Source organism: Drosophila biarmipes, chromosome 2R, assembly GCF_025231255.1.
Source record: "Drosophila biarmipes strain raj3 chromosome 2R, RU_DBia_V1.1, whole genome shotgun sequence".
Taxonomy (NCBI): Eukaryota; Metazoa; Arthropoda; class Insecta; order Diptera; family Drosophilidae; genus Drosophila; species Drosophila biarmipes.
The window spans coordinates 18522603-18532753 of NC_066615.1; the positions used below are offsets into that span (position 1 = coordinate 18522603).

Here is a 10151-nt window from a genome sequence, read left to right on the forward strand (position 1 = left end):
AAATGTTCCCTAATGCAATTCCTTGCCGAGCAATGACAGACACGGACTTCTATTCAGGAATCAGACAATAACATAAACACTGCAATTTACTCTCACGTGGAAGAGATTCAAAGTTAATAGTTCGCTGGACACAGAGTCCAGGGTTGAGGTCCTTCGACCACATAAATTTCGCATCCAAATCAATAGCCGAAGCCGGGGAAAATGCCGGCAAGGGGATGCCGTTGACATTGGCTAGTGTTAAAGTTAATAAATTGTGGCCAAGGAGGATTTATGTGGCCGGGCCGCTGGCCTCGACGGCAATGACATTTCAATGTTTACATAAGGACCAAACTGAAGGCGAAGTGAAGGGGGTAAAAGGACGAGGGGTATTCGAAGTGGGATTGGAGGTGGGAGTGGCAGGCTGCGTGTCCTTCTGTTTGTATTAATAACCGTACTGCCACCGCGATATGCGTGACGCTGCAAATGGGTGCACCAGGAGAAAATCTTCAGAATATAACTAATTTAGAAAAATTAAAACTCACAAAAATACACTCCTCCCCGGTAAATCTACTAAAAATATTTAAGATTGTATGGTTTGTTATAGAATCTTTAAATTAAATAACTAAGGTTTAATAAAATGATAGCACTATATGAAAATGTGATGACTTTCTCTTAAAACCTACTTCTTAGACATTTTTTAGAGCCCTATCAAACAAACCCCCCTTTCTTTCAGTGCCTGCGCGTGTGTCACATATTAAAGTCTGCTTCTTTTAGGCAAGTCCAATTCCCCTGCAAAATGTTTTCGGGCGAAGCCCAGAGTGCATGTCAGCAAATCATAAAATGTGTCAATCCAAGGCTTTCCCCAAGTCATCCGACCATTAATAAAGCAGCCCACCCCGGACGAAATATGGAACAATTAAGATTTAATAAACTAATCGAATTTAATAAATAAGTTAACTTAAAGTAGGGCTAAGTTTTTGCTTTAAAGCCTATGTCTGCGTAATTTTTTCAGTGTCTGGCGATGGGAATGACGACTTTTTGGGTACGCAGACCTTAAGGTGCCTGCCCGAATCTCCAACTGACGCCTCCGGCGACCCTTTGAGCTCAGGACAATGCAGGTGACTCCTTTGGAACCTGAATCCGTAGAAGTAACTGAGGGGGAACTGATAGGTTCAGTGTCTGTGTAAGTGGTTCCAGCCTGCCTCCAGTCGCCAGATGGCTCTGCATCATCCACAATGTCATCATTGTGATTGCTCCTGCCGGCAATGATCTCGCCGTCGACACTGCGACTATTGAAGCAGACCTCCTGGGCAGTGCCACTGCTGTCCGAAGTCGTCGAGGAGGCAGTGGAGCTCAGCAGATTGGTGATGTAGTCGACGGTCACATTCGAGGTGACCACATCGAACAGAATGGAGCCACCGATTCCCTTTGTGATGCCAAGGGCGAATCCGCTGATCCCTGACAAAGCCGAAGCCACCGATCTTCCAGCCTCAGAGTCCACACCAATTCCGGACTCCCTGAGAGCCCTTCGAAGTTCTCTTCCCGTCAATGGACGAAGGCCCAGGCGACGAGCTGCAAGTTAAAGCAGTATGAGGTTTAAAATCTTTGAAATACAAATATTTAAAAGAAAGTTTCAACGATGTTCACATTTTTTTTGTCACCAAGCTGTATTATATTCAAACAATATTTAGCCAAATACTTTCACTTTTAAAACCCACCTTCTGCACCGGCACTGATACACACAATTAGCACTATAAGTAGGCCAAAGGTCAAATTCCCGAACGACTTCATCTCGACGATCTTTCGCGTAATCGCGTAGAAACCCAACTGAAACAGCCGACGGGTTCTGCTTCACTTTTATCTGTGACGAGAGGCCGAAGAAAGTTACAAGTTAGCATATGCAAATTCCCGAATTCCGCAGACAAAAAAGACACTTTGACCTCTGAAAGAGCCGCGACCCCAAACTGGTTTTACTAGACACGTTAATAAGAATCGTTTTTATATTGTCCGTGCCTAAATTTGGCGACCAATCAGAAAATATTGGACTCAATATTAGGATGACATGAAAGAAAATTAAAAAGAAATTTATATATTTCATAAAACTGACTCTATTGATATATCTCATCTTTATATTTTTCTTTCTATAATTAATTTTTTGATTACGACCTGTTCATAAATAATAATTTTCAATAATTTCTTAGCTTTTTAAAATAAATACAAACGAAAATCAATTATTTGAATAGTAAACAAGGCAGGTTACATCTGAGTTAGAATTGCCATCATCAAAGCAGATCTCCCTAACCGAGCCGCTGTTGGCTGAAACATTGCTCTCCTCGGGCTCGGTTATATTGGCAGTAATGACGTCGTAGATGAAGACCCCAGTCAGGGCTTTTCCCAAGCCCAGGGCAAAACCAGTGACGGCAGCAAAGCCGCTGGACACGGATCGACCCTTGGGCAGAGAGTTTTCCAGTTCCCGAAGCTCTGCGGACTTCAGGGGGCGCAATCTCAGATGCTTGGCTAAAGGAAAAGGGGAAACTCATTAGTTGATGGGCTTCTTTTCCACAGATCATCAAATCTACCCAAGGGACTTCCACTGTACGAGTAATTCGAAAGAACAATCAGGCCTATCAAGAGCCACCTCGTCCACTTGTGGCTGTTGTTCATCTTGCTCCAGGGAACTTGACTTGGCCCTAGCTCAGCATTGATTTATATTTATGCCTGGGCCAAGACTTTAGAACTCATTTGCATAAGCACTAATCACTGACAAGGCAGAGAGGCAATCAGTCATTCCATATGCATACAGATGTTTATGTCCCGATACTCCCATAAGCAGGCAGATTTCTTTATTTTTTTGCTAATCAAGCACTTTCACTTTGGTTGATATGAATATGAAAACTTGGCCAATGAGCAGCAACGAAGGCGAAAGCAAACTTGATGTGAGGTCGCCGGGATTTGCATATTTCAAAGGTGAATATGTGGTAGAAACAACAGCAGAATTCTCGTGACCAGCTGACCTGCTAATCGAACCGTGTCACAAGGTGCTCTCCACCAGATGAACCCACTAGCTGGTCTTATGTCACCCAGTCGACGGGATTACTACTCGTTAGGATGTGACATTTTATTTAAATCAAACTAAATAAAATATTAAGATGCTATACATGAGATTTATATCAAAAATCTACAATTGCCATTTTTTTTTGGTATGAATGTAAGAAATCTTTTTCTATTTTATTTGAAAATCGCATTTAAATAATCCCTTACGAATCTTAAATTAACATTAAGGTATCTCATAATTCGACTTTTCAGCAGGACTTCCTTCTTTGTGTGCTCTCCTTGGGTCGACTATAAATTCAGATTTCGTGGCTCGACGGAAGTATTAAGCTGATTTTATGGCTTACAACTGCGTACTTAAATCTGCTTCCAGGCCAAGCCAGACTGAGATTCAGATCCAGCCGGGTTGTGTTGTCTATCCCATTTGGCAAGCGATACGCAGCAGGTCCCTGTGTGCACTTTTATTTGCCACGTACAAGTTGTGAATGGCCGGGCAAAGTGGCGCATAAAAAGTTTTAGTTGCAGCTTTGTCAGACATTTGCTTTTGAAAATGGCTTAAAGCTGACATCTGCCAATTGTTGGGCAAGTTTCTGGCTTTCTCCCTCTGTCCTCTGAAGCCCCTTGGGGGAATTTAGATATCGAAGATATAATGGAACTGCTGCTCCCTCAGCTCTTTATTTTGGCGGACACTTAAAATGCTGGAACAGCTGCTGGGCAACAAGTGAAATGCAGGCAAATGAATGCCGAGCTGTCTGCGCACGCGAACAATGCCACATCAACGCCGTCATTAGCATCATTATGAAGGGCCTGCCAGAGAATCTTCTATCCTATATATACAGTAGCTCCTCGCAGCATCCACTTCTTTGGGCACGCCCGATTATTTCTGATTTACGCCGTGCCAGCGGGCGTTGCGCTCAGCATCATCTGCAGCTCATTAATCAGTTCTGACGCACGTCGGGCTGCAGCTCCGAAACCAGCAGCCCAGCCGACAAGTCGTCATGTGGCAAGGAAAGTTCCCGTCTCCTTGGGAACGTGCAACGTAATCGGATTGCCGGCCCGGGGGCAACTCTTCGCGAAAGGGGCGCCACCGGTGGGCCAAACTTCAATCTCTCCATGGGCCGCGAGTCTCATATTTCCTATAACTAATATTTTTTTAATTAGTTAAATTTGGTTTTTTCTTGGGGATTTGGTTACAATTATAACCTAGCCAGGAAAGTTCTTTTAGGGGCCAACATCATTATCAGAAATAATAGATATTTCAATTTTTTTATAACTCTCTGCTTTTGCAAATATTTTACATTTTGACATTTATAAAAACAAACATTAATGCTAAACAATTTAAATACTTTATAAAGCTTTAGTAAATACGTTCCGATTTAAATACGTTTCTTATGGTAAAAATTATTTCAATATTCGTTCAGCGTTTCTTAAAAAACTTAATCAATAAAAACTAACCTTTTCACCTCAAATCTATGACTATCTAGAAGTAGTTTTCTAAAGAGCTTTATGGGCGTTTCAATAATTTTTTTCTGTGTACTCTTGCAATCCATCTTCATTCAAATATACACACCAACTCGAAGGCCTGATGGGGATATTCCGGACCCCAGAGAGATCGGCCCCTGGAATGGAATGCAGGGCATCTGTGCAACTTCGAGGCGTTGCGGACGCCCTGCGCGAGGTGAGAAGTTGCAACACAATGAGCAGACCCCATAATTTCAACGTTTTTTACTGGTTTTATGTGGCATGGCTAAGTGGGTTTTACGCTGGGCTATGGAGCAGGGGAACCGCGTCAAATGAACATGCAGCACGGAAAAGATGGGGCCCAGGAATGAGGCGCATGTTTCAGCAGCTGCGCGGAGATAAAGCAGCCGCGATGATAACCCTTGACTATAAACGTATATGTATCTAGACGTATTATGTTCGCATAAACTTTATGCATAACACAATTTATAAAAGCGCCCGGAAAGGAGTGCACTTATGCCAGGGCCATTGGCTCGTTAACATTAAACGCCTTTGTGCAGGAGGGCCAAGGACTCACCCGTTATCACTGCTCCTTGATGGGCGGACATTCGAGCGGTTGATGGGCCGCCGCTTAAGGATGCTCGTCGATGTATCCAATCAATGCAGGCCCATTGGCGCCGTTAAGGCCAAATACGTTATAAGTTATAAGTTGCATCAAAAGTTGATGGCTCCATTGTGCTTCTGCCGCTGCTTTCTGCTTTATTTACGACACTGCGATTTATGGCCCCTCGAAAGGGGGAACCCTCGACTCCCGATTCCGAGGCAACTGGGGGGCCGGAGGTCGAGGGTCACTGTCTAATTGTGAGAACAAGAACATGCGTGGTCCGCTCAGGACTGGAACAGAACGTTAGTTAGCTTACCGCCATAAATCATTCTTTATTTCACTCACGCACACCACCCAGAATGAATGGGCCAGGACATTAGCACCTTCTTGGCCAGCAAATCAAGGCCCGTGTGTGCGAGTGTGTGCGTGGCCAGTAATTAATTATGGTGTTATTTAATTTAATTGTGAGCGGCATTAGGACGCACTCAGTCGAGCAAGTGCCTACAAATGGGCTCCTCGCCATGCCCACTTAGCTGCCATCTTTTAAATTGTTGGCAAAAGCAATTTCCGTTAGGGAAAAAAATGCCTTGAATAGAATTATCATTTTAAATGTTTATTGTTTTTGCAAAAAAAATCATAATATACTTAAAATGAGCAATAAAACATAGAAAAACATCCTTAACTTGGAAGTCAGGATGATCGATTTTTTTCAAACTAAATATAAGTGATAAAAAGTATAGTTATTGTTGGTAAAAACAATTACCGTTTAGGAAAAAAATGTTTTTTAATTTAAATATTTATTGTATCGCAAATAAGATACCTTATTTATTTAAAATGTGCCAAAAAACTGATTTATTTTTCCTTAACGAAAAATAACATATATCATATATGCTATATTATATATGAAATCTAGTGACATTTGGACTGCCATTTATAGTTTTATTTATTCCAATAATGCTAGCAACATAAATATTTTACAGCTGCACCATCAAGAAAACTTCAATCTGACCGTTTCATATCCATTTTTAACACATTCGAAGTTCCAAATTTGATTTGGCTCACTTATTGCCCTCAATCAAAGCATGTTCGCCTGACAAGGGAAGGTTGTCCTTTGTGTTGTTGTCGATTCGGCCCTTTGGAGTGTCAAACCCGAACCGCTGACAACGAAATTTTGATGGGGGTCATGTGGAAAACTGACTGGGAACTTTCCATTTTTCCCTTTCTCCGCAGGCCTCTCCAGCTCCAGATATGTGTTGGCATTTGAAATTAGCGTTAATTGAATCCATATGGGCGGAGATTTGATTTTCTTTTTATGTGATTCGGTGTTGTTTTACTTTTGGACATTTCAGTGAGTCAATCAGGCGGTCCATCAGTCAGTCAGCCAGGATGTCAGGATGTCAGAATGTGTGTGGGCCTGATGGGAAGGGGAGGTGGGCATGTGACAAGGACAAATGGCAGGAAATGTGGGAGGAGAGAGCCCTAAAAAGTACTAGCGTTTGAAATTAATTCAATTGGACCCGATTGGAACCGGTAATTGCCATTGTTTAACGCAAATGTGGATGCATATGTTACTGTTGCTGTGCGCTGGGGCGCAAGGAGATAAATAATAATACAAATTAACAAAAACAGAAAACTAATTACAGGAGTGTAATCTATGTGGTGGGCAAAAAAGGACTCCGCAACCTAACTAACCATTAACTGATTTGCAGCGGAGTTCAGGCAGAGTATGCGAGCATCATTTGCTTATGCATTTCATTTATAACATTTATTTCCTAGTTAAGCTCCCAGAGGTTAATCAGCCAGAAAATCAACAGTTGCGCATAAATAATCCCGTGTTCGAATTTATTTATGCCTCCGTGTCCATGTGCACTGAACCACAAATGTGCAGCAAACAATTTATTAACTGACTCCATGCCATTCCGTTGGGCTGTCATTTGCGACCATTTGACGTTTTTCCATCCGGACAACGGCCTAATTAATTTTACACTTCTTCTCGCCAGCCGAATTGTCCATTGGCGCGGCTTTCTTTCGGGAATTTCATAAATATTTAACGCAAAATAATTAAGAGAAGTGAGAGTGGCCGTGCGAAGGCGATGATTGATTGCCACCTGCTACCGTTTGGACAATCATAAAATTTCCGTTAATCAAGTTTTATTAATTAAAGGCAACAAAGTGCGGCCCCTCCGTTGATTTCACCTTCCTTCGAAAGCTGTAAATCATCAACGAACTGGCCCACTTCGAAGGGTTGAGCTCTGTCACCGGGCATTAACAACTTCTCCCAGCTTGGCCATAATCCCCTGGATTATGGTATTTAATCTGACGGCTTTTTCACTTATTTTTCCCTGGATGCAGAAATTAAATTACTTGTATTTTCTCTTTCAATTTATATAATTTTTCCAAATTTATAAAACTATTTATAAGCCACAAAACCAATTTAATTGAAATGTAACTTTCCGATTAAATTGCTAGACGGTTTTTGCCACTTTCAGCTTAGAGCAATGGGGTATATTGTTATGTGGATTAAATAAAATTATTCTTTTCTTTCTATCACCCCCTTTTAAATTCAATAAATAGTTAGGTAGAAAATGCTCAAGTCTGTTGAAATATATAAGGCTCATGTGGTTCATTTCTAAGCTCGGCAAAATCTATACAGTGAGTAATTTGTGGTCGAAACATTTGAATTTACCCATGTTTCTTGTTTATGTTCAAAACATGTTTATTGTGTTAACCGCGTTTACCGAGATTGCTCACCACAGGCGATTGGAAAAAGAAATTGTTCATAAATTGGGAACAACACTTGTCCAAAGTTATCACAAAAGCAATCAAGTTAATTACTATATTGCCTTAATGGCCACAACCCATTTCCAAAGGTTATAAAAAATACACATTCAGAATTTTCCTTTTGAATGTAAGCCAATCCGATATGTATACATGAAAGCAAACCGAAATTCAATAAAAAAAGCTATTCATTAAAGTCAATAAATCAAATCAATTTACTTAGTTTAATTGGTTTATAAACCTTTACTTGTAACTATTTTTAACCGAACTCCAAGGCATTATTTTGAGTGCACAGATTTTTTTGAATAATCTTATGGCTAAAATCTAAGTTGTATCTCTTCAATGAAAAAGCCATTAGTTGGACTCCGAAAATCAGGCGGGATGGCCGTTTTGTACTTCTTTGGCGAACCGAAAACGGTTTTCGATTGTGCCAGATTCATTTGCATCATTCAGTTTTTACTGGGCTGCAATGGATTCGGCACACGTGGATCGCACTTTAGGATCAGTCGCTGGAGAAGGATCTACTCGCTGTCGGTGGCCACTTTTGCGTTAATCGGTCTTTTTGGTTCCCTGAGCGTCCTTTTGGCCGCCGACGATGTAAAGGAACGGCTTGAGAAGGCCGACGGTCTGGTGCTGAGTATTGCCGTTCTGGAGTTGGTCATGTCCACCCTGGTCTTTGTGGCCACCGTGATATCCCTGCAAATAGCTGCGCATCGTCACTTGGGAATCTACTTAAAACTGGCTGCCCTGGACTACCGGCTGGTAAGCGACTTTGGAGCCAATCTCAACTACAGGAAAATGCTGAGGAAGAACATAGTGGTACTGGGACTGGTCACCCTCATCTATTTGGTGGCCATCAACTGTGCCGCAATCCAGGTGACCAGTGGCCACAGACCTCTCTTTCTGCTGTTCGCCTTGTGCTATACGATTGTCACCGGAGGACCCCATTTCTCGGGCTATGTGCACATGACCCTGGCCGAAATGCTGGGCATCCGTTTCCGGCTGTTGCAGAAACTACTTTGCCCGGAGTTCCTGAAATGGCGGTTCCCGCAGACACAAGTGCGCGAGTTGCGTATCCGCCAGGTGGTGTCCATGGTCCAGGAGCTGCACTTGCTCGTCCAAGAGATCAACGTGGTATACGGCTTTAGTTTATGGTCAGCAATGGCCCACGACCTGGCCCTGAGCACCAGTGATTTGTATATTCTTTTCGGCCAGTCCCTGGGCATAGGACAGGACCAGCAGGATGAGGATGAGGCGGAGCAGGGTTATAGGTATCGCTTGCTCTTCTATGTGACCCTCTGCATGTTTCCGCCACTCTACAAGCTCCTCATCGCCCCCTTCTACTGCGACCGAACCATTCGCGACGCAAGAAGTTGTCTACGCCTTATCGAGCAACTGGACATCTGGTTCCCACAAAAGTCCTCGATGCGGCCCCTGGTAGAATCCTTGATGTCCTGGCAGATGCAGACCAAGACTGAGTTCACCAGTGGCCTTGATATCGTTCTCAACCGCAAGGTTATCGCCATGGTGGGTAGTGTGCGGAGTATTGTAACTATTAAATTAACACTTTCTTCTTTCTCCAGTTCACATCGGTTCTGGTCAACTATCTGCTTATCCTCATCCAGTTTGCCATGACCCAGAAGATGGGCGAGCAAATCGAACAGCAGAAGATTGCTCTGCAGGAGTGGATTGGTTACTAAGAAATAAAACATATTAAGATATAACTAACAAGATATTTAATAAATCTTTAATAGGAATCTTACAAAACGTAATTTTAAGCCAATGGAAATGCCATTCTTGTGTTCCTCTGCTAATTTTAGCAATTAGATAGATTTTATACTTTCAGATTTCACATATGAAAAGCTTTTATTCACATAGAATAAATTCTGAATGATTTCTGAGTTGAAATTGTTCTTGAAAATATAACGACATTTATGATTAGTTCAGATATTTGTGTTCAACTATTAAATAATTGTTAAATAAATTCAATTTCTTTTTAGACCATTTCATCCACAGTTTGAGAACATCGATCCCAAAATGTACTTATACGATTTTTAGGGTGCGAATGTTCTCAATTTAAGAACAACTTTTTTTAGAGTAAGTTACTCTCAACCTGACCAGCTGAGAGAATCATTTGTCCTCCTCGTCTGAAAACGGGCCAATGCCATCTTCTCAAGAATAATAAGCATGAATATTTCTTATTTGTAGTTAATACTACATCTTGGTTACTCCTTACTAAAGACAACCAATTCTAAAGAGATTACAGTTTTATAAGGCT

General features: G+C 41.9%; 3 protein-coding genes across 3 annotated transcripts; 1 reads left to right on the forward strand and 2 right to left on the reverse strand.

The window, feature by feature from the left end:
* Window positions 1-961: 961 nt before the first annotated feature.
* LOC108022377 (uncharacterized) lies at window positions 962-1776 on the reverse strand. The gene is made up of 2 exons (XM_017091258.2): window positions 1698-1776; window positions 962-1551 (listed from the first exon to the last, which is right to left on the reverse strand). Exons 1-2 carry the CDS (start codon window positions 1768-1770, stop codon window positions 962-964), a joined length of 663 nt encoding a protein of 220 aa, XP_016946747.1. The 5' UTR covers window positions 1771-1776.
* Window positions 1777-2206: 430 nt separating this feature from the next.
* Window positions 2207-2643, reverse strand: LOC108022074 (uncharacterized). The gene is made up of 2 exons (XM_017090919.1): window positions 2559-2643; window positions 2207-2496 (listed from the first exon to the last, which is right to left on the reverse strand). The coding sequence occupies exons 1-2, from the start codon at window positions 2641-2643 to the stop codon at window positions 2207-2209; spliced, it is 375 nt and encodes a 124-aa protein (XP_016946408.1).
* Window positions 2644-8254: 5611 nt separating this feature from the next.
* Window positions 8255-9573, forward strand: LOC108022397 (putative gustatory receptor 57a). The gene is made up of 2 exons (XM_017091282.1): window positions 8255-9400; window positions 9457-9573. The coding sequence occupies exons 1-2, from the start codon at window positions 8255-8257 to the stop codon at window positions 9571-9573; spliced, it is 1263 nt and encodes a 420-aa protein (XP_016946771.1).
* Window positions 9574-10151: the final 578 nt, after the last annotated feature.

What these genes read in the sequence shown, in the direction of transcription:
- LOC108022074 (XM_017090919.1), bottom strand. Translation starts at nt 2,643, where the DNA reads ATGAACAACAGCCACAAGTGGACGAGGTGGCTCTTGATAGGCCTGATT. An exon ending in GTACAGTGGAAGTCCCTTGG is followed by an intron (nt 2,497 to 2,558) that starts GTAGATTTGATG and finishes CTTTTCCTTTAG; the next exon opens with CCAAGCATCTGAGATTGCGC.
- LOC108022397 (XM_017091282.1), top strand. Translation starts at nt 8,255, where the DNA reads ATGGCCGTTTTGTACTTCTTTGGCGAACCGAAAACGGTTTTCGATTGT. An exon ending in ACCGCAAGGTTATCGCCATG is followed by an intron (nt 9,401 to 9,456) that starts GTGGGTAGTGTG and finishes TTCTTTCTCCAG; the next exon opens with TTCACATCGGTTCTGGTCAA.
- LOC108022377 (XM_017091258.2), bottom strand. Translation starts at nt 1,770, where the DNA reads ATGAAGTCGTTCGGGAATTTGACCTTTGGCCTACTTATAGTGCTAATT. An exon ending in TATCAGTGCCGGTGCAGAAG is followed by an intron (nt 1,552 to 1,697) that starts GTGGGTTTTAAA and finishes TTTAACTTGCAG; the next exon opens with CTCGTCGCCTGGGCCTTCGT.